The sequence below is a fragment of the Panthera onca genome, chromosome B3 (genome assembly GCF_046562875.1).
Source record: "Panthera onca isolate mPanOnc1 chromosome B3, mPanOnc1 haplotype 2, whole genome shotgun sequence".
In the NCBI taxonomy this organism is placed as follows: Eukaryota; Metazoa; Chordata; class Mammalia; order Carnivora; family Felidae; genus Panthera; species Panthera onca.
In genome coordinates, this window is record NC_138344.1 from 146,148,659 (window position 1) to 146,174,267 (window position 25,609).

The window sequence follows — 25,609 nt, forward strand, 5'->3', positions numbered from 1 at the left end:
AGCTCAGCCCAGCTCAGCTCAGTTCAGCACAGTTTAGCCCAGCTCAGCCTAGCTCAGCCCAGTTTAGCTCAGCCCAGCTCAGCCCAGCCCAGTTCAGCCCAGCTCAGCCCAGTGCTAAGCTCAGCTCAGCCCAGCCCAGCCCGGTTTAGCTCAACCTAGCCCAGCCCAGCTCAGCTCAGCTCAGCTCAGCTCAGCCCAGCCCAGCCCGGCTCAGCTCAGCCCAGCCCGGCCCAGCCCGGTTTAGCTCAACCTAGCCCAGCCCAGCCCAGCTCAGGTCAGCTCAGCCCAGCCCGGCTCAGCTCAGCCCAGTTTAGCTCAACCTAGCCCAGCCCAGCCCAGCCCGGCTCAGCCCAGCCCAGCCCAGTCCAGCCCGGTTTAGCTCAACCTAGCCCAGCTCAGCCCAGCTCAGCTCAGCCCCGCTCAGCCTAGCTCAGCTCAGCTCAGCTCAGTTCAGCACAGTTTAGCCCAGCTCAGCCTAGCTCAGCCCAGTTTAGCTCAGCCCAGCTCAGCCCCAGCTCAGCCCAGCCCAGTTCAGCCCAGCTCAGCCCAGTGCTAAGCTCAGCTCAGCCCAGCCCAGCCCGGTTTAGCTCAACCTAGCCCAGCCCAGCTCAGCTCAGCTCAGCCCAGCCCAGCCCAGCCCGGCTCAGCTCAGCCCAGCCCAGCCCAGCCCAGCCCAGCCCGGTTTAGCTCAACCTAGCCCAGCTCAGCTCAGCTCAGCCCAGCCCAGCCCAGCCCGGTTTAGTTCAACCTAGCCCAGCTCAGCCCAGCTCAGCTCAGCTCAGCCCGGTTTAGCTCAACCTAGCCCAGCTCAGCTCAGCTCAGCCCAGCCCAGCCCAGCCCGGTTTAGTTCAACCTAGCCCAGCTCAGCCCAGCTCAGCTCAGCTCAGCCCGGTTTAGCTAAACCTAGCCCAGCCCAGCTCAGCTCAGCTCAGCTCAGCCCAGCCCAGCCCGGTTTAGTTCAACCTAGCCCAGCTCAGCTCAGCTCAGCCCAGCCCGGCTCAGCTCAGCCCGGTTTAGCTCAACCTAGCCCAGCTCAGCTCAGCTCCGCTCAGCCCCGCTCAGCCTAGCTCAGCTCAGCTCAGCTCAGTTCAGCACAGTTTAGCCCAGCTCAGCCTAGCTCAGCCCAGTTTAGCTCAGCCCAGCTCAGCCCCAGCTCAGCCCAGCCCAGTTCAGCCCAGCTCAGCCCAGTGCTAAGCTCAGCTCAGCCCAGCCCAGCCCGGTTTAGCTCAACCTAGCCCAGCCCAGCTCAGCTCAGCTCAGCCCAGCCCAGCCCAGCCCGGCTCAGCTCAGCCCAGCCCAGCCCAGCCCAGCCCGGTTTAGCTCAACCTAGCCCAGCCCAGCCCAGCTCAGCTCAGCTCAGCTCAGCCCAGCCCGGCTCAGCTCAGCCAGGTTTAGCTCAGCCTAGCCCAGCTCAGCTCAGCTCAGCCCAGCCCAGCCCAGCCCGGTTTAGTTCAACCTAGCCCAGCTCAGCCCAGCTCAGCTCAGCTCAGCCCGGTTTAGCTCAACCTAGCCCAGCTCAGCTCAGCTCAGCCCAGCCCAGCCCAGCCCGGTTTAGTTCAACCTAGCCCAGCTCAGCCCAGCTCAGCTCAGCTCAGCCCGGTTTAGCTAAACCTAGCCCAGCCCAGCTCAGCTCAGCTCAGCTCAGCCCAGCCCAGCCCGGTTTAGTTCAACCTAGCCCAGCTCAGCTCAGCTCAGCCCAGCCCGGCTCAGCTCAGCCCGGTTTAGCTCAACCTAGCCCAGCTCAGCTCAGCTCCGCTCAGCCCAGCCCAGCCCAGCCCAGCTCAGCCCGGTTTAGCTCAACCTAGCCCAGCTCAGCCCAGCTCAGCTCAGCCCAGCTCAGCCCAGCTCAGCTCAGCTCAGTTCAGCACAGTTTAGCCCAGCTCAGCCTAGCTCAGCCCAGTTTAGCTCAGCCCAGCTCAGCCCCAGCTCAGCCCAGCCCAGTTCAGCCCAGCTCAGCCCAGTGCTAAGCTCAGCTCAGCCCAGCCCAGCCTGGTTTAGCTCAACCTAGCCCAGCCCAGCTCAGCTCAGCTCAGCCCAGCCCAGCCCAGCCCGGCTCAGCTCAGCCCAGCCCAGCCCAGCCCAGCCCGGTTTAGCTCAACCTAGCCCAGCCCAGTCCAGCTCAGCTCAGCTCAGCTCAGCCCAGCCCGGCTCAGCTCAGCCAGGTTTAGCTCAGCCTAGCCCAGCTCAGCTCAGCTCAGCCCAGCCCAGCCCAGCCCGGTTTAGTTCAACCTAGCCCAGCTCAGCCCAGCTCAGCTCAGCTCAGCCCGGTTTAGCTCAACCTAGCCCAGCTCAGCTCAGCTCAGCCCAGCCCAGCCCAGCCCGGTTTAGTTCAACCTAGCCCAGCTCAGCCCAGCTCAGCTCAGCTCAGCCCGGTTTAGCTAAACCTAGCCCAGCCCAGCTCAGCTCAGCTCAGCTCAGCCCAGCCCAGCCCGGTTTAGTTCAACCTAGCCCAGCTCAGCTCAGCTCAGCCCAGCCCGGCTCAGCTCAGCCCGGTTTAGCTCAACCTAGCCCAGCTCAGCTCAGCCCAGCTCAGCTCAGCCCAGCTCAGCCCAGCTCAGCTCAGCTCAGTTCAGCACAGTTTAGCCCAGCTCAGCCTAGCTCAGCCCAGTTTAGCTCAGCCCAGCTCAGCCCCAGCTCAGCCCAGCCCAGTTCAGCCCAGCTCAGCCCAGTGCTAAGCTCAGCTCAGCCCAGCCCAGCCCGGTTTAGCTCAACCTAGCCCAGCTCAGCTCAGCTCACCTCAGCCCAGCCCAGCCCAGCCCAGCCCAGCCCAGCCTGGTTTAGCTCAATCTAGCCCAGCTCAGCCCAGTTCAGCTCAGCCCAGCTCAGCCCAGCTCAGCCCAGCTCAGCCCAGCTCAGATCAGTTCAGCCCAGTTTAGCCCAGCTCAGCCCAGCTCAGCCCAGCTCAGCCCGGCTCAGCTCAGCCCAGCCCAGTTCAGCCCAGTTAAACTCAGCCCAGCCCAGCCCAGCCCAGCTCAGCCCAGCTCAGGCCAGTTCAGCCCAGCCCAGTTCAGCCCAGTTCAGCCCAGCTCAGTGCAGCTAAGTTCAGCCTAGCTCAGCCCGATTCAGCTCAGCCCAAACTCATCTCAGAAATGCCAGCTCAATCTGGTTTAGTCCAGCTTAGCTGAGGACTGCTTTGGGCAGCCCAGTGTAGTCCTGTACAGTGTAGTCCCAAAAGCCCAGTCCTGGGACTAGCCAGAAAATTTCAGGCCACCAGACCGGCGTGCCTTCGCCAAAGCCATCTTATCCAGGAATCCTGTACAGCTGAGCCTGGCTCAGGGTCAGTGCTTTCTGGTGCCCATCCCTACCTTTCCCACCCTTGTATGTCCTTGGGGATTTCTCCAGTGGAATCCCCTATTTTTCCATGGCCCTGTCCAGTCTCAGCCAGCTCTTGGCCCCCAAGCATTATCAGTCACTACCACCTCAGTTTCCTGGGTAAAATACTTCCCGGCAAGTTTAAATTCGCCAAGACATTTTATAAGGACTGAGGAGTGTTTGCCATCATCAGAGTGAAAACCCGTCTTTGCCTTAGAATAGGCAGAGACTTTGCTTCAGAAAACTGTGCTGGGGACTCTCCCCATGGGGCCTTCACTGTCCTGGGTACATGCCCTTAGCTGGTCTCCTCCCTTCCGAGTCTAAAGTAGGCCCCCAACTTTAACTAAATTTCCTCTAAAATAAAATCATCATTAAACATGACCAAAAATGCATCTCATCTGAATTTGCACATATAATTCTGCTCTTTGTCCTGAAGCTTTTCACAAGGCGAAGGCTACTTTCAAATGCACAATAATGACCTCAAATCCAAAGCTGCGTTTATGACTCAAAGATGACATGAAAGGCACTTTGTTTATGTTAGAGCATCTGAGCCATAGAATCCATAGTTAAGAAGCCAAGACAATGGCCACTCAGGATTCATACAAATAAATCTCATTGTTTCCCTGAGCGATCTTAAAAAATGACTCCTCCTCAAGCAGAAACCAAAACGCCACACACAAACTTTCCGGAGAAGCAAATTTGGCAGCCGGGACTGCCTCTCTCTTACCATTTTGGCTCCCTGGTCACCAGACAGTCCCGTGGGGTCTTTGGTATTGAAGAATTCCTCCAAATCCATTAAAATTGGTTCTTTGATGAATAGCCAGTTGGCAGAAGCCACGGCAGCCCCGGGGGCGGGGGGGGGGGGGCCAGGTGGACCCTCCACTGGGGCTCCTTCAGCTCAGGAGCCAGCCCGAATTCCTTTCTGATTTGAGACCTGACTGGGCTTCCTCTTACTCCAACAACCAACACTCTTCACTGAAATCATTCAGGACAATCAGCACACACGCTTAGCCTAAAACATGTCCCAACAAGAGTGCTTGAAAAGCAGTCTTGAAAGTGCTGACATGAATGAAGGCCACTTTATCAGGATATCTAAATGCTTCTTAATCACGAAGAGAAAATCAACCAACTTAAAATATTTAGAACACAGTAATTATGAAAACAATACTTCAGGGTGTTAGAAAATGTTTGAGATTAATGACCGTTTGAGGAAATAACTAATTTAAAAAGTTAACATGAATGCATTGATAAACTGTCCCCCAGACTTCTCATTTCTTACATGTCTTAGTTTCAAAATGAGTATAAATGAGATGTTGGCAAGCGAAGACTGAAGAATTAAATTCAAATCGTTAAAAAAGGAACTGTTCCAGCTTCTGCCAGCATCTTGGTCTTATTTTAGAAATGCAAATTATGCAGGTGTTGTTTTTCAGACTCGCAGGGCTGGGCAAAACCTCCCGAAAACCATTTCTTCATAACCATAAGCTATAAATTTGCCAAGTCTGTTTACTTGTTTCCCGAAATAGACCGTCCCTGTGACCTGTTTCCGGCCACCTGGTGCAGGTGTCCGGCCCCACACGCCGCCCCCTGGCCAACTCCACAACACCACTTCCAGAATAGCTGAATTAAATAAAAAGTAAACTAATTCATTACCGTCAGAACTCAGCTCTGGGTAGGGGGGCCACCACACCGTGTTGCTATGTCCTGTATCTACTCCAGAAAGACATGATTCATGCTTGCTAATTGACTGATAGGATTAAAAAGTTTGGCATGCTCGAAAATCTCTCACATTTTAAAGTCTCAGTGGTCTTAATTATTTTTCTCAGGAGCCACTTCAGACATACCCTGTCCTTTGATAGTTATCGCGCCTCTAACGGGGAGCAGGCTGTCTTCTCCCAGAAGCTGCCCTCGCTGAGCCGAGCTCGGTGGCCCCAGGCCTGCCCTTCCTAGGCGCCTAGTCCTTACAGTTGGCCAAGAATTGTAAACACAGTCTGCACAGAACACCACTCCTCATTCCGAAAAAAGTCTTTCACGGCACGCTCTCTGTGCGGCATTCTTGTGGCGCTCCAAACACAGCTGCCCACACACACTTGTGAGCCGACACCAGGATCCAGATAGCGAGACCTCTCCTGCCGCAGCCACACTGTCCTGTGGCCATGGGGGTCCTGGCAACTCACCCACACATGGCCTGTCCAGCCTCCAGCCCCTCTTCAGGGGCTCAGTTACTGCCCCGGACATGCTGGCACTATTCCAGTTTTAGAAAAGCATCAGAAAATCAGGAGGCTCTGAAATCCCTAAGGCGCCCAGCTCTCGTCCCCTCCCGGCCAGCCTGCCCCTGGGGGACAGTCCTGAGGACCAGCCATCGATGCCCAGAAAACCCCACAGACAGGAGTAGAAAATAAAGGCCCCAGCAGGGCCGCTCCTACCTGAAGACACTGTGACTCCGGTTCCATGGCCCCAGAGATCGATACCGTAGTAATCACAGTGGTGAATTCTCCATTTGCACCCAACAAAACCCTGGGGGCCTCACCTGGCATCGCCCCCTCTGGAGGACTGCACTTCCAGGCCGCACGGAGGCCGACCCTCCAAGTCACTGTTATCTGGAGGGTCCTGGACCCCCTCACTGGCCCTGGTCCCCACACCCCACTGCCCCTGAGACCCCATGTCCTGGCCTGGCCCCTCAGAAGCCAGATCACCGCCTGCCTGGGCCGCCCGACTACAAACCGCAGCCCCAAACAGGAACTCAGAAGTCCAATCAGCCCCAAGGGCCACTGCCCCAGACGGCAGGTGCATCGGGGACACAGACCCCAATTATGTTGATTATACCACAGTCATGGGGGCCCCCCAGGAGGCTTCAGTTACGTGGCCAGGCCACTCAAAGGAGCCGCCTTGTCCCCAACTGTGGAAAGGTGATCTCCAGCCCCGTGTCTGGGGGACCCTGTCTCTGCCTCCATTTCCTGGCTTCCAAAATGCCCCAAACCCCAGATCTCCCCAAGTGCAGCCAGAGTGGGAAGGGTGAGGACCCACCTGAAGACACGGTGACCGGGGTCCCGGGGCCCCAGTAGTTGAACCAGTTGTCACATTGTGACAATGTTGGTGGGGCCCCAGACAAGAAGTGGGGCCTGGCTAAGGCCTTGGTCCACCTCAGATCACAGCCAGTGGGGCTGAGAGGACCAGGTGGCCCCCGAAGCTGAGGGTGGCTGAGGTCCCTGGAGAGCCTGGCCACCAAACCAGCCCTAGATCTGAGACCCTGGCACCCTCCGTTTTCTCCCCAAATGCAGCCAAAACCTCCCGACAGAGAGAGGAGAGGAAAGCCGGGAGGACTCACCTGAGGACACCGTCACCGGGGTTCCTTGGCCCCAGTAGTCAAAGTAGTCACATTGACACGGGCCCCGCTAAGGGGTGTACAAAAACTTCACCCTCTGACTACTGCCTGGCTTCCTGAATCCTCAGGTGTGAGCCCCCTCCAGCCCTGGACACGGAGCCCCCTCTGCCAGCCTGCCTTCCACAGGCCGGAGGCCCCGCTCCCTGCAGAAAGGCCATCGGCAAGGTGGGAACCTCACAGCCTCAGAAGCAACCCTCTGGGCTCCCCAGAAGGCCCCACACAGACCAAGGAGCCTCCGGATATTTCTTCCCCAGCCCCGAGACAGAGGGAGCAGACAGAAAGTCATCTTACCTTGGGAGACAGTGACCTGGGTACCTTGGCCCCAGATACCAAAAGTATTGCACAGGGATACAGTCCCTGCTTCTCTCCAGACAAAAATCTTCCCTGGCCCCTTGCACGGGCTGGTACTCATTCCCCAAGGATGCAGCAGACACAGCTGGCTTCCCTGCCCCCAGCCACCCAACCCCAGGGCCACGAGGGAGGCAGGCAGGGGTGCAACTACTTGAGGAGATGGTGACCGGGATGCCCCGTCCCCACACGTCGAGCTCATAGCCACACTAGTGTGCCGGGCCAGCCCTTAGCACACAAATATCCAGGCCCGGCCCCAACCCTGCTCTGCCACAACTTCTCCTTCCAGCCAACACCTGTCCCCGGGGTTTCTCTTCTCTCTGCCAGCTCTCAGCTTGCTTACCACCAGGAGCCCTGTCAGCTCTAAAGGCTAGTCCATAATGGGGCCGGGCCCAGCAGGCCTCGGGCACTCAGCCCATGGTGGAGCTGTGACCAGCCCAGGGACCTGGCCTGAGGCCCCCAGAGCAGGTGCAAGGGGGACTCACCTGAGGAGATGGTGACCAGGGTGCCCTGGCCCCAAAACTGGAAGTAATCATAGGCACGGTGAGCTGTCCCTGTGCTGGGGACTGCAGAACCCCCCACAGCCAGGGTCCCCAGGGAGCCCCAGGAACTAGAAAGTCTGTTTTCTGCTTGAAGAGATGATCCACCCCGGGCCCTGGCATGTTCCTTCCTGACCTCAGTCTCCTGGCCCAGGCTTTGGATGTCCTTCCTGACATCCGACTCCCTTTGGTCCCGAGGTCACGTTCTCGCTGCTCTGCCTTCCGATGACCTTCACTGCCTGGGGCCCAGTGTTGCCCTCCCTCCCTGAACCACTGGCCAAGCTGCGCCCCAGCACCCAGCCCGCTGCATACACCATGCCTCCCCCGGGGCCTTGGCGACCCAGTCCATCCCTCTGGCTGGAACGCGTCTCTCTGTCATGACCACTTGGGAAATCCCCTGGCCTTCTGTGACCAGCTCAACACCACTCCCTCCCCTCCCCCGGCTTCGTTGGGCTGCCCAGCGACTCCCGCCCCCGGCCCTGCAGTGAGCCCCAGAGAATGAACAGCTGGCCGCCCTGGGAGTGCTCTGGCACTGGGTTTCTGTAGAGCTGTCGGTCACGGTGGCCCTGGTTAGCATTATGGTTCCTGGCTTAGCCAAAACCCCACGGGCTGTAAGGCAGGCGAGGGGGAGCTTGGTGGTGGGCCACAGGGCACACAGGAGACCCGGACCTCCATCTGCCATCATTCCTGAGTCACGAGCACACAATGATCAAAATATTGAAGGCCTCCCCCACGCATTTTCCTTCTTTCTTTCAGAAATAAGAGCAGATCCAAGGCTGGGTCCATGGGCCACCTGCATTTGAGCTGTGTTGTCTGAGAACATCCCCAGTGGCGGCCCGTGGGCCCCCCCCCCCCAGGCTCATGGCTGACCAGAGAGGTGGGCCCCATGGGGCCAGAGTCTCAGTCTGTGAGACTGCCCCTCCTCAGCTCACACAGGTAGAGGCAGCAGCATCTATGTCCTTAACTCTGCCCACTCATGTCTTCTGTGGACCAGGACTCCCAGGAGGCCAGGGCCACACCAAGCCCTTCATGCCCCCGGGGAGAGATGTCTGTGTTCCCACCCATCAGACCTGGGGCTGAGTGCTGGGACTCACAGGCTCCCACGGGCCAGCTGTGAGTGTGGTGGGTGTGTGTGACAGGGCGGGGGGAGACAGAAAGGGAGACAACCAAGGACTGGGAGGGATGATGAGACCCCGAGGCTTGTGGCCGAGCGGGTGAGGGAAGGGCATGCTAGAAGCACATGTGTCTGTGTGCCTGTGGGTTTGGGTGCATAACTCCAGGCACAGGGACAGCCAGAGCCCTGATCCAGGCTGGGCTGTGGGCCTGGAGAAGAGTGGCAGGTGGCTTGGTTGTAGATGGACTCAAGATGGCCTATGTGCCCTTTGAAGAAGCTGAGGGTCTTTCTCTGGAAAGTTCTGTCTAGTATGGCATGGAGTATGGATGTGGGCTGGGCTGGGGCCACCAGGAGTAGGAAGGCCGTGGGGCTGTGGGAGGCAGAGGGCAGGGACCGCAGGCGTGTCTGAGGTGGGGCTCCCAAGAAGCAGGACCAAGGCTGGGGCTCCAGGTCACTGGCCTGGTCTTTGGGAAATGGGGGCAATGCTGGAGGTGTAGGCACAGCAATGGTGCAGGTGGTGATGTTGGCCTCAGGTGTGAGGTGCCGGGGAGACCCCGCTGTGATGCTGGGGTTCAGGACCTCTCCAGAAACAGCTGGACCACAGCATGTGGACAGTGTCCGGGTCTGGGGCAATGAGGGTGAGCCTGGGGAGTGCTGTGGGGATGCCCTGTGTGAAGGCGGATAGGCTCAGTGGCCTGGAGGTGTCTGTGGAGGAAGCAGGCGCGGGAGGAGAGGCAGGGGTGAGGCGGGGAGAGTGGAGCAGGAACAGGGACTCTGTAGCCTGAGAACTGGCCAGCCCTGGGGACCCGGGGGCCAGGGAAGACTGAGGAGTGGGGCATGGCCTGTGCCTTCTCCCCACCCTCATGCCCAGCCTCCAGTGCCTGCCCTCCACAGCCCATGGGGGTGGCTCCTGGCCTGCAGACCGGGCTTCCTGCAGCCCCAGCCCCTTTATGGAGGCTCTTTGTGCTGTGGTCTTGGCTCTGGGGCCTCCTGTCTCCTTTTAGGGACCAAAGGGCAAGGTCTGCTTCTGGCCCTTGAGGAAGCACCTGCTCTGGCTTTCTAGGGCCTTCCGTTCCTGGCTGGGGCAGGGAAGGTGCCCTTCATGCCCTGCTGGCCCTCCCCACAGTAGAGAGCCAGCCAGGCTGCAGGCATTGTCTGGCCTGCAGAGGACCCAGTTCAGCTCTTGTAGACCAGTGTGTCCTATCGGGCCCCTGGGCAGGGTAGGAGCTGACCTTGGCAGAGCTCTTTGAGCCTTCTAGAAAGATCTCTGACCTGTCATCCCTGGTTTTTCCTGGCAATCCATGTGGAGTTTGGGTCGGGGCAGCTGTGGTGGGTCCTGAGCCTGCAAACCATGCTGCTGGCTGTGGTCATGCCCAGGATGGGCTCCTTCTGCAGCATCCCACAGCCCAGTTCCGGGAGCCTGCCCTTGCCCCTCTCTCCACCACAAGCACATGTCAGGGAAAGGACATGGGTGTCACAGGTGGGTGCCCCAGTGAGTGCCGGGCATGGTGTCTGGATCGGTGTAATGGGGTGTCCAGAATGGGGCTATCTGCTCAGTCTTCCAGGCTCTGCCCATAGCTGCAGCCTCCAGGGGCCCTACCCCTTCCAGAATGGAGACTGAGAAGGTGTCTCCTGGCTTGGCTGCTACGAGCAAGACTCTAGTGGAGCTGAAGGCTGAACCCCTGGGATGGGAGGGGAGGGCACCCTGTCACTCAGCTCCCCTGTTAGTCATGGCATGTCCATGCAAGTGCTTCTGAAAACAGCCAGTGAGCTAGGAGTGGCTAGATGGGGCCTTGAGGTCCTTCCAGGCCTTGGTGGGCTAATCACACTCTAGGGTCGCATTCCCCCAGGATCGGACACTGTGGTAGACCAGATGGCCAGAATGCAAGTAGTTGAAAACATTCCTAATGTGCACAGGGAGAGGCTTTGTGTCTGAGATTTGCCTTGATGGCAGAGGCCGTCAGGGAACTGACTCCTGAGCACTTTCCCCCAGAAGGAAGGTCTTTATGCATGAGAAACATGACAGGAAAGTCCTTCTTGCTTCACTTCTTAGGCCAGAAGCAACACAAGAGCAAATGGCTGCTGCTGCTGCTGCTGCTAAACCAACAGTTGTGAGAAGCCACCAAAGGGAATAGAAAGGAACGAGAAACTGAATTTCCCTCCTCAAATAACCTATGATGAGCAAAAAAAAAGAGTAAAAACCAGAAAGAAGGCAAGAACTTACAAACAAACAAACAAACAAACAAACAAACAAAATGGGTGGAAACACAAAATGCTACGGTCAAAGAAAGAGTGAGGATCCAGCAGCTGCCGGCACGCTCCCCACTTCACCCCTATGGCCCACAAGATGCAGTGGGGAGTTAACAAAGCCCAGAGAAGGCCCATATGTTCCTCCCGTTCCTGAGGGAAGGGGTGGGCCAGGGGGTCCGCGTGCCACAGGACAGAGCACGTTCAGTGCACGGGACAAAGGATCCACAGCATCAGTCTTCTCAGTGAGTGAGGAGTCAGGACAGGAGTCTGCCCAGCTGCCGAGGCTATGGGGTGGTGGTCGGGAGCCCTGTGGATGTCTGGCTGCTCCTTCGTGGTGGGAGAGGGGCTGCTGCCGACACTGGCTCCTGAAGCAGGAGGGACGGCCAGGAGCAAATGCACTCTCATTGCCAGTCTGGCTTTTTGTTCAAGAAAGGAAGCCCCAGCTTCTCCTGAATCTCCTTGTCCAGACCACATCCTTGTGTCCATCTGGGGCCTCCATCATGGTCTTGTCCCCCGGACCTAGGAGTGTTGGTTCTCTTTTCGCTGGGGTCCAAGAGCCCGTACTGCTGGATGGACACCTAATTTCAACCAGCTCTCTGGCTGGCATGGGAGCTGCCACAAGGACGGGGAGGGCGGCCACAACGGGTTGTTAGTGATGGAAGCAGTAGCTCCAGGGCTCGGGTACTCAGGGCAGTACCCTTCCCCCTGGAGTGGGACAAGCCTGTCCCTCTGGTCAGTCCCTGCAATGACCTGGACATTCACAGAACCTCAGAAATCATGACATCTCCTTCTCCCCTTCTTTTCCTGAAGGCTGGGCTGAAGCAAATCAGGCCAAGCTCAATCCTCAGCCAACGGCACCGAGGGGTGTCTGCAGCGCGATGTCCCCCTTGCCGTTCCCTTGCCATTGCTGGCATGCTCTCGCGGGGGGGGGGGGGGTTCCAGCTGTATGCACTTTTGAGGCAGTGTTCAAGCTTTTCTCTTGTGGGCTGTCCTGACTTGGCCTCAGAGGCTCTCACCCCTTCGCCACTGTCCCCACAGACTCCTGTCATCAAAGGCTCCCAGCGAGGAGTGAGTGAATGGGAAGAGCCAAGTAGCCTCGGAATTCTTGGGGCGCTCCCAATGGCCATTGGTCAAGGCTTGGCACCTAAACTGTATTAGAGAAAGTGGATGCTCTTTGGATAAAGGGTCTGGGTGGACAGAACCAGGAATCACGGCTCCCTCAGTTACCAGAGCATGAAGACAATGAGGGGCCGCCACCACAGCCACTGACCCACCAGAGTTGGCTCCTGTGTGGTGAGTTGCTTTCCTGTTGGTGGCTCCCTAAGGCCCCTGCAGTGGGTAGACCAGCTGGTTTTCTTGGAGTAGGGAAGAGGCAAGAGTGTGCAGAGGTGCAGCTACATCCTGCTCCACATTTACCATAATTTTCCTTGGAAAGACTCTTGAACGCTCTGAGGCTTAAGATCCCTCATATGCAGAAACACGGATAATAGCATCTTGCTTACGAGAGTCTTGTGGGATTAAGAGGTAGTGATGCATAAGAGGCCCTTGGTGACAGGAACTCACAGAGAGAAGATCTAAGGAGAGTCATAAGCTATGACATGGAGGCTGAAATATTTGCCTCCATAAAATTTAAAAGTCGTTTTATTTTACTTTATTTCATCACGATGAGTGCATTCCTATCTCACCTGCCCCCTCCCCTGCCCTTCTGTAACCATCACTTTGCTCTTTATAGTTAAGAGTGTTTTTTTTTTTTACTTTTAGGGAGAGAGGTTAGGGGGAGAGGCAGAAGTGGGGGGAGAGAGAGAGAGAGTGAGAGAGAGAGAGAGAGAGAGAGAGAGGGAATCCCAAGCAGGCTCCATGCTGTGCATGGATGTGGGGCTTGATCCCAGGACACTGGGATCTTGACCTGAGTCAAAATCAAGAGTCGGATGCTCAAGTGACAGAGCCACCAAAGGGCCCTAAGAGTCTGTTTTTTGGCTTGTCTCTTTTTCTTTGTTCCTATGTTTTGTTTCTTAAATTCATATATGAGTGAAATCATATGATATTTGTCTTTCTTTGATTGACTTATTTAGCTTAGTATAATTCATTCTAGCTCCATCCACATCCTTGCAAATGGCAAGGCTCCATTCTTTTTCATCACTGAGTAGTATTCCATTGTATACATATACCACATCTTTATCTGTTCATCAGTTGGTGGACATTTGAGCTCTTTCCATAATTTGGTTATTGTTGATAGTGCTGCTATAAACATTGGGGTGCATGTGCCCCTTTAAATTAGTATTTTTGTATCCTGTGGGTAAATACCCAGTAGTGCAATTCCTGGATCATAGGGTAGTTCTATTTTTAACGTTTTGAGGAATGTCCATACTGTTCTCCAGAGTGGCTGCACCGATTTGCATTCCCACTAACAGTGGAAGAAGGTTCCTGTTTCTCCACATCCTCGAAAACACTTGCTGTTTCCTGAGTTGTTAATTTTAGCCATTTTGACAGGTGTGAGGTGAGGTGGTACCTCATCGTGGTTTTAATTTGTATTTCCATGATGACGACTGATGTTGAGCATCTTTTCATGTGTCTGTTGGCTACCTGTAGGTCTTCTTTGGAGAAATGTCTGTTCATGTGTTCTCCCCATTTTTATATTGGATTATTTGTTTTTTTTGGGTGTTGAGGTTAAGTTCTTTATAGATTTTTGATACTAACCCTTTATGAGATATGTCATTTTCAAATATCTTCTCCCATTCTGTCAGTTGTCTTTTAGTTTTGTTGATCATTTCCTTCACTGTGAAGAAGCTTTTTATCTTGATGAGGTCCCAAGAGTTCATTTTTGCTTTTGTTTCCCTTGCCTCTGGAGACATGTCTAGTAAGAAGTCACTGTGATCAAGGTCAAAGATGTTGCTGCCTGTTTTCTCTTGTAGGATTTTGATGTTTTTCTGTATTACATTTAAGTCTTTCATCCATTTTGAGTTTATTTTTGTGTATGCTGTAAGAAAGTGGTCCAGTTTCAATCTTCTGCGTGTTGCTGTCCAGTATTCCCAACACCATTTGTTGAAGGGACTGTCTTTTTCCTATTGGATATTCTTTCTTGCTTTGTTGAAGATTTGTTGACCATCTAGCTGTGGATCCATTTCTGGGCTTTGTATTCTGTTCCATTGACCTAACTGTCTGTTTTTGTGCCAGCACCACACCATCTTGATGCTTACAGCTTTGTAATGCAGCTTGAAGTTTGGAATCGTAGTGTTTCCAGCTTGTCTTTTCTTTTTCAAGATTGCTGTGAATATTTGCCATCTTTTGTTGTTCCATACATATTTTAGAATTATTTGTTCTAGCTCTGTGAAGAATGCTGATGCTTTCTTTTAATATAATTTATTGTCAAATTGGTTTCCATACAACACCCAGTGCTCATCCCACAAGTGCCCCCCTTCAATGCCTATCACTCACTTTACCCTCTCCCCCACCCCACATTCACCCTCAGTCTGTTCTCAGCATTTAAAACTCTCTTATGATTTTCCTCCCAATCTCTCTGTAACTTTCTTTTCCCCTTCCCCTCCCCCATGGTCTTCTGTTAAGTTTCTCAAGATTCACATATGAGTGAAAACATATGGTATCTGTCTTTCTCTGCCTGACTTATTTCACTTAGCATAACACTCTCCAGTTCTATCCACGGTGATGCAAATGGCCATATTTCATTCTTTCTCATTGCCAACTACTATTCCATTGTATATATAAACCACATCTTATTTATCTATTTGTCAATTGATGGACATTTAGGCTTTTTCCATAATTTGGCTATTGTTGAAAGTGCTGCTATAAACATTGGGGTACATGTGCACCTATGCATCAGCACTCCTGTATCCCTTGGGTAAATTCCTAGCAGTGCTATTGCTGGGTCATAGGGTAATTCTATTTTTAATTTTTTGAGGAACCTCCACACTGTTTCCCAGAGAAGCTGCACCAGTTTGCTTTCCCACCAACAGTGCAAGATGGTTCCCATTTCTCCACATCCTCGCCAGCATCTATAGTCTCCTGATTTGTTTATTTTAGCCACTCTGACCGGTGTGAGGTGGTATCTCAGTGTGGTTTTGATTTGTATTTCCCTGATGAGGAGTGATGTTCAACATCTTTTCATGTGTCTGTTGGCCATCTGGAAGTCTTCTCTGGAGAAGTGTCTATTCATGTCTTCTGCCCATTTCTTCACTGGATTATTTGCTTTTCGGGTGTGGAGTTTGGTGAGTTCTTTATAAATTTTGGATACTAACCTTTTATCCTATATGTCATTTGCAAGTATCTTTTCCCATTCCATTGGTTGCCTTTTAGTTTTGTTGATTGTTTCCTTTGCAGCACAAAGGCTTTTTTATCTTGATGAGATCTCAATAGTTCATTTTTGCTTTTAATTTCCTTGCTTTTGGAATAAGAAATTGCTATGGCTGAGGTCAAAGAGGTTTTTTCCTGCTTTCTCCCCTAGGGTTTTGATGGTTTCCTGACTCACATTCAGGTCCTTCATCCATTTTGAGTTTACTTTTGTGTATGGTGTAAGAAAGTGGTCTAGTTTCATTCTTTTGCATGTTGCTCTCCAGTTCTCCCAGCACCATTTGTTAAAGAGACTGTCTTTTTTCCATTGGATATTCTTTCCTGCTTTGTCAAAGATTAGTTGGCCATACATTTGTGGGCCCAATTCTGGAGTCTCTATTCTATTCCATTGGTCTCTATTCTATTCCATGTTTCTGTTTTTGTGCCAATAACATACTGTCTTGATGATTACAGCTTTGTAATAGAGGCTAAAGTCTGGGATTGTGATGCATCCTGCTTTGGTTTTCTTCTTCAATGTTACTTTGGTTATTTGGGGTCTTTTGTGGTTCCATACAAATTTTAGGATTGTTTGTTCTAGTTTTGAGAAGAATGCTGGTGCAATTTTGATTGGGATGCATTGAATGTGTAGATTGCTTTGGATAGTATTGACATTTTAACATGTTCTTTCGATCCATGAGCATGGAAAGTCTTTCCATTTCTTTGTGTTATCTTTAATTTCTTTCATCAGTGTTTTATAGTTTTCAGCCTACAGATCTTTTAACTCTTTGGTTAGGTTTGTTCCTAGGTATCTTATTGTTTTTGGTGCAATTGTAAATGGTATTGATTCCTTAATTTTTCTTTCTGTTGTTTCATTATTGCTGTATAGAAATGCAACAGATTTTTGTATGTTGATTTTATATTCTGCAACTTTGCTGAATTCATGTATTAATTCTAGCAATTTTTTGGTGGAGTCTTTTGGGTTTTCTACATAGAGCATCATATTGTCTGCAAATCATGAAAGTTTGGCTTCTTCCTTGCCAATTTGAATGCCCTTTATTTCTTTTAGTTGTCTGATTGCTGAGGGTAAAGATTCCCACACTATGTTAAATAGTAATGATGAGAATGGGCATTTCTGTATTGTTCCTGGCCATAGAGGAAAAGCTCTGTTTTTCCCGATTGAGGATGACATTAGCTGTAGAATTTTCATATATGGCCTTTATGATGTTGAGGTATGTTCCCTTGGTCCCTACTTTGTTGAGGGTTTTTATCAAGAATGGGTGCTGTACTTTGTCAAATGCTTTTTCTGCATCTGTTGAGAGGACCATATGGTTCTTATCCTTTCTCTTATTAATATGATGTATCACGTTGATTGATTTGTGAATATTAAACCACCATTGCATTCTGGGAATAAATCCCACTTAAACATGGTGCATGATTTTTTAAACATACTGTTGAATTTGGTTTGCTAGTATTTTGTGAGGATTTTTGCATCCATGTTCACTAGAGATGTTGGCCTGTGGTTCTCTTTTTTGGTGGTGTCTTTATTTCATTTTATTATTAGGGTAATGCTGACATCATAGAATGAATTTGGAAGTTTTTCTTTCTCTTGAATTTTATGGAACAGTTTGAGAGGAATGGGTATTAACTCCTCTTTAAATGTCTGGTAGAATTGGAGACTGAAATCTCGTCACAAGAAAACGGCTGCCTTGGCTCAAATGTTTCTGCTTCTCCTTTTCTGTGTGATGCTCATGAGCTGTTTGTTTTGTTTGTCATCTTGTCCACAAGTGCTTCCCCTCAGTGGACACAGTAAGACCACTCACACTTGCTGAGAGGACAGACATGTTAGTCTCCATCCTATCCTAGCTGTTCATGTCATGATTCCTGCTTTTCAATTCCCAAAAGAAGTTTTCCATTTCAAGCTGCCCTTCTCTGCTCTTTGAGTATGCAGTGGTTGCTCTGTTGTGACAACGTCTTGCAATGTGTGGCCTCCGCTCTGCGAGGTGTGAAAGTCCTGGCTCCTTGTCATGCCCACTTCCTTCCCGCCTCTGGTCACAGGGTCCTCCTCGGACCTCTGCTCTCTTACTAAACAGTGTACCTGGCTCTGCCTCCACCCCTCCCACCTGGGTCCACCTCATTGACGTCCTTGGGCACCTAGCTCTCCGCCTGCAGCAGCGGCTGTCACCTGCCCTGACCTGGCACTTTTGCTGGTGGGGAAATTTCTGCTTTGTCGGGACAGAACCCATCTCCTCTCTGTTCAGTCTCCCCAGCCACTTGGGTCTCAGCCTCATGTTTTAACCACATTAGTATTTTCCACGGGTTTTGTGGCCCCAGCTTCTCCGTGCATCTATTGGTGGCTGATGTCTTTTCACGAGCAATTTTGCCATGTGGGGGTTACAGAAACCTATTCACTGGATTCTTGAATGTTCAAACTGTTTTTCAGTAGTGTCACTTTTTCTTGTTGTTGATAAGGCACTTTATTTCTAAAACTGAGACATAATTGACATATAACATGTAAGTTTAAGGTATCCGCGTATGATTGTTATGGCAGAGCTAACACCCCATGGGGGTCACATAATTATCATTTCTTTTTTGTGTTGGGAATAATTAGGATGTGGTCTCTCAGCAAGTTGGAAGTTTACGATACAGTATCGCTGACTGCACTCCCTAGGCTGTGCGTCAGACCTCCAGAACTGGTTCATCTGCTAGTTTAAGTTTACACCCCAAACCACGTCTCCCCTACTCCCCCACCTCCAGCCCTTGGTTGCCATCTTTTGACCCTCTGTTTCGAGGAGTTTGGCTTTTTTTTTTTTTTTTAATTTTTTTTTAAACGTTTTTTATTTATTTTTGGGACAGAGAGAGACAGAGCATGAACGGGGGAGGGGCAGAGAGAGAGGGAGACACAGAATCGGAAACAGGCTCCAGGCTCCGAGCCATCAGCCCAGAGCCTGACGCGGGGCTCGAACTCACGGACCGCGAGATCGTGACCTGGCTGAAGTCGGACGCTTAACCGACTGCGCCACCCAGGCGCCCCGAGGAGTTTGGCTTTTTAAGTTTCTGTACATAAGTGAGATCACACAGCGTCTTTCTGTGGCTCGTGTCACTCTGCATAATGCCCTTGAGGCCCACCCGTGTGGGCCGACAGCAGGATTCCCTTTGTGTGGCTGAGTGACACAGTCCACTGTGTGGACACCATGTCTTCTCTATGTGTCCACCCGAGGTGGACACTTAGCTTGCTGCCACGTCTTCAGTGGCCTTATTTTGGAAAGACAGACAGGCTCCCGCCTTCCCCTGTGACCTGTCGTGCTGCTCACGGCTGCCTGGCGCTGATCGTGGGGTCAGAAATGGAGGAGCCTGTGTCTCCCCTTTCTGAGGAGTTCGTCTTTTTGAATCCTGCTCAAGTCGATTCTTTCCAACGCTAACGAAAGAAGAGGAGGGAAGATGTATTTTAAAATGGAATTCATACGCTCCATCCTGGCACAGGCACAATCTGCGGCCGACAGGGAGCCTCGCGCGCCTGAGACGAGGGACCCATCGTGCAGGGCTTCGTCCCCGAGGCCGGGCCGTGCGTGTGTCTGACGGCCGTCCCGGGCGTTGTGTTTTCCGTCACAAGTCCCGCTGCTCCGTTCATTACTCTCCACTGGTGACGGATGATCGCGTGGACGTGTCCTTCTGTGGCCCGGTTTCCCTGGGGACTCCTCCTCCGGTGCCGGTGCAGCTCGCTGCTGTTCTCCCAGTTCACACTCGCTCTCGTCGTCTCCCGAAGTGACCCCCTGGACGCGCTCTTTTTGTAGCGTCTCGTCGGAGGGAGGACGGGGCGGACGCCGGGGCGGGGCAGCCTCGGGAGCTCCGCGGCCCGGGGACGGGGGACGGGGACGGGGTGGGCGGGCGGCTGGGGTGACCCGCGCTGGGCACCGAGGGGCCCTGCGGACCGCGGTCCCCGCCCCCCGCGGGTCGTGGCACACGAGGCGCTGGGACCAGGGAGAGGTGTTCGTGGGCAGAACGCTGGGCCTTCTCGGCTGTCCTGTGGCCTCCGTCACGTGGGCTCTGCAGGTGTCAGCGGCTCGTGGCTCCTCCCTGCGTCCTGTGCATTCGCGTTACCTCAGTCTCCCTAGGGTCACCAAAAATGGACGTTCTCCTCGCCACGATTCTACATGTGTGTCTCCGCCGATTCTGGGAAGCTGAGGGGCAAGTGCTGTGTGTGGGGGGGAGGGGGGAGGGGGGAGGGGGGAGGGGGGTCCCGGAAGGAGGAAGCCACAGGCGGTGGGAACTGCGAGCCTCTACCACGCCCAGGAGCTCCTGGGACTCAAGCTGCTTCCCCTCCTTCTCCACTCCGCCCTGCGTCCCCAGAGGGGACCTGTATCCAGTACCTGGCCCGGCTCTCCGGCCTCCGGTCCAACCAGCTCCGGGCCCCACCCACCCCCGCCCCGGCAGGTGCAGCCCCCCCCCCAACATCCCCAGGGGGACCTGCTGCTCCCCCAGCTCCCCGCCTGCCCGCCCGCTGGTGGCCTGGCCGCATTCGTGCCTCTCTCCAGCCTTTACTGCTGCCTTTGGGGTTGGTTAATTAAACAATATTTTCAGTATTTCATTTATGCTCCTCTGTTGGCATCACAGCTCCTTCTGCCTGACAGTTAGTGACGACTGTACGCTCGTTGTACCGTGTTCATGGCTCCCGCACATGCACACGCCCCGCCCGCCCCCCCCCCCCCCCCCCAAGCAGGCTCTTTTACTTAAAATGGGTATGTCTTTTGCATGAAACCTTCCAACTATCTATTGGTTGGATAAAGTTGGTCTTTATTCAAATAAATAATTTTATTTCCAACAGTCTGTATTATCTATATTGAATGTTGGTTGTATATGTGTGTACATTCATATGAAGATTTTCATTATTCAGCTTGTATAACATAGACTCGAAAACATTATACTTTTTATAATTAAATATTAGTGTCTTACATATGGATTTACTCTGTAAGGAAGAATTGAAGGGGTTAGTCCTCCAAGTTCACGCACATGGAAAATATATTTGAATGCCCGTGTTTTGGGTCATAAAATTCTTGAGTCATATTTTCTCTCCAACAGAGTTTTATGGGCATAAATAAGCTTTCATTTTCTTTTGAGAAATCAGGTCAGATTCATTCTCCTCTTGTCAATGATCTGATCTCCGTTTGCTTATTTTGAAGTTGTCAATTGCAAAATGAACAAATCTTTTAGAATTTCTAATGTTTACTCTTGAGACAGAGAGAGACAGAGCATGAGCAGGGGAGGGGCAGAGAGAGAGGGAGACACAGAATCCAAAGCAGGCTCCAGGCTCCGAGCTGTCAGCACAGAGTCTGACGCGGGGCTCAAACTCATGAACCTCAAGATCATGACCTGAGCCAAAGTTGGACACTTAACTACCTGAGCCACCCAGGCGCCCCTCCTGCCTTTTAGAATTTCTAAAAGAAAGAAGAGTTTTACCAGAGTGCAAGTGAAGCCGCTGCTGAGACCCACACTTGCTCCGGAAGCAACCTTTAGTGTGGGGGATTCTCACATGAAGAGCTACAGATCTTCATGAACGAAGAACATTCCAGAAAGTCACCGACTCATGTACTGGAAACAGGCTGCAGTCTCCAACCTTATGGGAACGTGGGGAGGTCTTACTCTTATCTTTCTGTTTGCAATGTTTCCTGCAGGTTATTTGCCACTGAAGTAGACGTATGGCATGTACTCAGGGCAGAGAAGGAGCCCCTGCTGGGAAGTCTGGTCGTGTCGTTCTGGCCTTGGTCAAAGTAGAGCCTTCCTGGGCACTCAGGAAGTGCCTTAAAGCTGAATATCTCCTGTATTTTATTGAGCCCAGTAACTGTATTGACTGCTCTGGGTTGTTTTTTTCCTGAGAAGTTTAAGAATGTTCTGGAACACTGTTCGAACACTGTTTCGAATCGTGTTGGTTGGTTTAAGATTCCCTATCGTCTTTCTGCCGGGACTGGTGGGACTGCAGTGAGGGGCAGCCCCCAGGACCCCCAGGTGTGAGCATGTGTGAGGTGTGGTGATGGGCTTCCACAGGTCTCTGGCGTTGGGGGTGTGTGACCTCTGAGGTTTCCATGCAGACGACCCGCAGGGTGACACTGACTCCAGGGAGGAGGCTTCTGGGTGGAGGGACCCCCCCCACACACAAGGCCCCCCTCAGAGCCAGTGTGGGCCTCGTGAGTGACTGGGGTTTTCTCTGAGAAGGGGAGGGCTCTGGGAGGGTTTCCAGCAGGTGCATGGGGTGGGGGAGGGTCCAGAGAAGGTCTTGGAAGGCCAGCTGTTGCCACCTAGGGCGGTGGGGTGCACCGGGAGGCGTGGGGTGCACAGGCGGGCCATGGGCCCCAAGCAGGCCATGCACAGTGGGCTGTGTGGTGTCCTCTGAGTGTGTAGGGCTTCACAGTGGAGCTTACAGGGTTTGGGGTGGATTAGACATGGGGAGTGAGACAGAGCAGCCGTGAGTGTGGGCGGCCACGGAGACCGAGCAGGGGGTGTGCGGGGGTGGGGCAGGAACCCGCAAGCTCCAGGGAGCTGCCAGTGCCCAGGTGGCATGTGGGCATCTGGTCCATCCAGGGCCAGGACCATCAGTGTGTAAATGGTGTTTGAGCCGGAGGACCGGAGGACGTGGAGGGATGCATGCAGGAGGACTAGGACCCTCGTCCCGGGTCCTCGGTTAGGAGTTGGGGGGAGGGCGGGAGCAGCGAACGGACACCGGCCAGGGAGGAGAGGCCAGACTGCAGACACCTCAGAGGCCAGGAACGTGCCTGAATGTGCGGGAGGAAGGCGGGGGTCACTTGTCTGCAGCTCACGGACTTGGGCATCCCGGAACCATTAACCAAACCCAACTTACCTGGGACCCGACTTTGATTTCTCTGACTTAAATGGTCTCCGTGCTTTCAAACCATTTCTTCTTCTTCTTTTTTTTTTTGAGTCTTTTAAAGCATTTTTATTTAAATCTGTAAATGTGCACAGAGGACACAGGATGTCCCCAGGCCTCTGGCTCTGCACAGGAGTATGCTGGAACAAGGAAACAGAGTGAGAACATCCTACTGCATTGTGGGACAGAGACATATCCTCATTATAGCTATTAAATGTAGGTAACATCTGTCTAATTAGCCCTATTGTAGGGGTGTCTGGGTGACTCAGTCTGTTAAGTGTCTGACTTTGGCTCAGGTCATGATCTCACGGTTCTTAGGTTTGACAGCTCGGAGCCTGGAGCCTGCTCCGGGGTCTGTGTCTCCCTCTCTCTCTGCCCCTCCCCTGCTCACACTCTGTCTCTTTCTCAAAAAGAAATAAAAAAAATTAAAAAATGAATTAGCCCTACTGTAGTTGCATTCTCCTTTTACAAAATCTTGCATTTATGCATCTAACCTACAAAATGTGAAAAACGCTCTAGAGAGTTGAAGAAAGGAGTTGGAATGAATCACCGTCAGAAGACAGGAGATATATTTTAAAAATAGAGTTAGGTGGGGCGCCTGGGTGGCGCAGTCGGTTAAGCGCCCGACTTCAGCCAGGTCACGATCTCGCGGTCCGTGAGTTCGAGCCCCGCGTCAGGCTCTGGGCTGATGGCTCGGAGCCTGGAGCCTGTTTCCGATTCTGTGTCTCCCTCTCTCTCTGCCCCTCCCCCGTTCATGCTCTGTCTCTCTCTGTCCCAAAAATAAATAAAAAACGTTGAAAAAAAAAATAGAGTTAGGTGTTTCCACGCATACCACGTAAAGGTCCTGCTACCGGTCAGTCCTAACTGCAAATAGTCCTGTTTGATTAAGTAACAAGATTCATGCAACAGAAAAGAAAGTAGCACCATATAACCTGTAAGTTCAAATAAACATCCGTTCTTGTTTTTGTGTGATGGTGACAGGTGTGTGTGCACCTATGTGCTACCTGTCCCAACATGGTGCCGTCTTTTGTTTGGTGTGACTGTGTCCTTGTTGGCTGCCTGTGAAGGCGGCCTCTTTGGGGACCCACACACATGCAGGCAGGTGGGGGGGGGCAGGCTTTTCTCTTATTCTGATCAAATTAGGAGAGGACCTCAGCTGGGCAAGCAGGTAGGGAGGGAGCCTCAGACTGGGGAGACTGGATGGGACCCACAGCATAATCCCAGTGGAGGTGGTGGCTGGGAAGCTCCTCCATGGGGATCAGTCAGGACGCGTAAAATAGAAACCCCACTGCACCAGCTTAATCCTCCTGTGTGAGAACAGAGGAATCTGTCAACACCACCGGGGGCCAAGTTTCCATCTATATTTTTGGCCCACTATCTTTAGTAGGTGGGCAAAGGGGCTGCTCACCTCTGGGCCTTGCATCTATATCCCAGGATAGGCAGGCAGCAAACAGCAAAGTATACTCTGGAAGCCTCCTTCTTCCCAAGTACATCTCACTGGCCTCTGTGGGTCCTGTGGCCACTGGGCTGCAGAAGAGACTGGGAGGTGCCGGGAAGTTGAGGGGAAAGTGGATATCAGCTGGGTGCTGGGGTGGCCTGCCCCACGCAGACTGTGTGGTGAGGGCCTGTAAGAGCTAAGCCCAGCAGCCTGCAGCCCCCTTCAGCATGTGGCCACCAATTCAAAATGGCGCCAGGGAGCATTGGGGTCATGACCCCTGTGTGTCCAGGCCTGGCTGTGGAGAGTTGGGCTCACCTTGCTGGGTCGTGGGGACGGGTGTGGGTTGAGGTCACGGGTGCCATGCCGGTGAGCTGGAGGGTCCTGAGGGGTCCCTGCAGGTGAGAGTAGGGAAAAGCAGCAACAACCCCAGGAAGGGTGGGCCAGGAGGGGGCAGGGTGGCCGCGGGTGAGTGTGCATGTCACCCTGAGGCTGCTGGGCTCGAGGACCAGAGGGGAGAGTGTTTGGGAGGTGGGGGTCACTGTGAGGGCCTTCTCAGGAATCAGTCTTGTGGGGCTGGGGAGGGAGATCTGTGGACCGTCGTCTTCTGGAAGGTGGGGAATGGTGTGGCCTCCTTTCTGGCCGCTGGCCGAGCAGTGCGCCCTGGCAGGAGTGCGTCCTCATCCAGGGCTGTATGGGGTTCCCTGGGAGCCTCCCCAGAATGGTTGCATCTGGATCTGCAGATCAGTAAGATTCCCAGGGTAGGGGGTCTGTGTGCACTGAAGCTTGAGGGTGCTGACCTTAGGGACCTGGAGAAGTGGGGCTTTTGTCCCCTGCCTGGGGACAGGAGCACTGACTTGTTGGTGTCCTATACTGCTGGGGGCTCCAGGGCATGCTCCTCTGTGCCTGGACCTTGCACATCTGGGTCCCTGTGTCCCCTTTGCCCGCTGCATCACCGCCTGGGACCAGGGCTCCTGAAGTGCAGCCCAGCTCTGTCTTGGGCTCCAGCTCGTTCCTGAATGACTCAGGCTCCCCCATCTGAGGCTCCCTGTCTTCCCAGAAGGCATCCTTGCTAGCCCCTCGGTCCCCGTTGCCAAAGTCCTGGATTCTTCTCCTCTCCACCTGCAGCTAGAGTGCCTGGTCCTCCAGGAAGGGGCCCTGACTGACCCACACACTCCAAGCCACACCCTGTGATTCCCCTTCTCAGTGTCACCTGTACGTGTGCAAACGTCTGCATAGCCTCAGGGCCGCGTGTGCCTGCTGTGTCACACCCCAGGGCCTGGCTAAGTTCCCTGGGCTGATGAGTGAGGGAGTGAGTGAGTGCAGTATTGTGGTGCTGGGAGTGAGGGAAGAAATATAGAGTTGACCAGAGGAGAGAAACCGCAGGGAAATCCATGGAGGGAAACCCCAGCTTTAAGGTAAAGTACCTGAAAACCTCCCAGGCCTGAGTGCAGGGAAGGCAGGGAGGGGAGGGGAGGGGTGTGGAGGAATGGGGTGGGACAGGAAGGGAAGGCAGGAGGGGGTTTGCTGCCCTGGAGCTTATCTGCTTCCTGCCTGGGACATGTGGTGCTGAGCCCAGGGAGCTGCGCGGGAACAGGGTGCCTGGAGCCTGGCTGGCTCTGCCCCCAAGACCGGTGCTGGCCAGTGGGGACCTGGGCTGGATGAGCCTTCACCCAGGAAGGGAGGCCTCTGAGTTGGGGGCTCCAGGCCCTCTGGAGACTGGCTCACAGGTGACAGGTGGGTGGGTGCAGGCCGGTGGAGGGCCCCAGTGAAGGCAGAGCTCCTCTTCCTTGCTCCACATGGTGGGCTCGGGCTTTTGGGAGTCCTGTTGTGGGCTGGGGCACCCTGGCTGCCCTGTGTGGCCGAGTCCTCAGTGCTGGGACAGGGGCTCTTGAGGACCCAATGGCTGCAGCATGGGGGCCCCAGGGAGAATGCTGCCTGGATGACCGTCCCCACCGGGGAGGGCACTGGGCTCAGGGGTGATGGGCGGAAGAGGCGCACGGGTCCCTCTGGGTGGTCTTCCTGGTGCTGCCTGCTTGGCGGCTGGTGGCTGACGGGCACCCCATGT

At 53.6% G+C, this 25,609-nt stretch overlaps 2 gene segments (V, D, J or C); both read right to left on the bottom strand.

Moving 5' to 3' along the window:
• Nucleotides 1-5,729, bottom strand: part of LOC132675422 (immunoglobulin delta heavy chain-like) — a 33,647-nt gene extending 27,918 nt beyond the window's left edge. The window contains 1 exon segment of the C gene segment in view: nucleotides 4,040-5,729.
• Nucleotides 1-25,609, bottom strand: part of LOC132675423 (Ig mu chain C region membrane-bound form-like) — a 242,761-nt gene that overhangs the window by 6,255 nt on the left and 210,897 nt on the right. The window contains 1 exon segment of the C gene segment in view: nucleotides 7,528-7,596. Within this exon segment, the coding sequence occupies nucleotides 7,528-7,596 (69 nt within the window).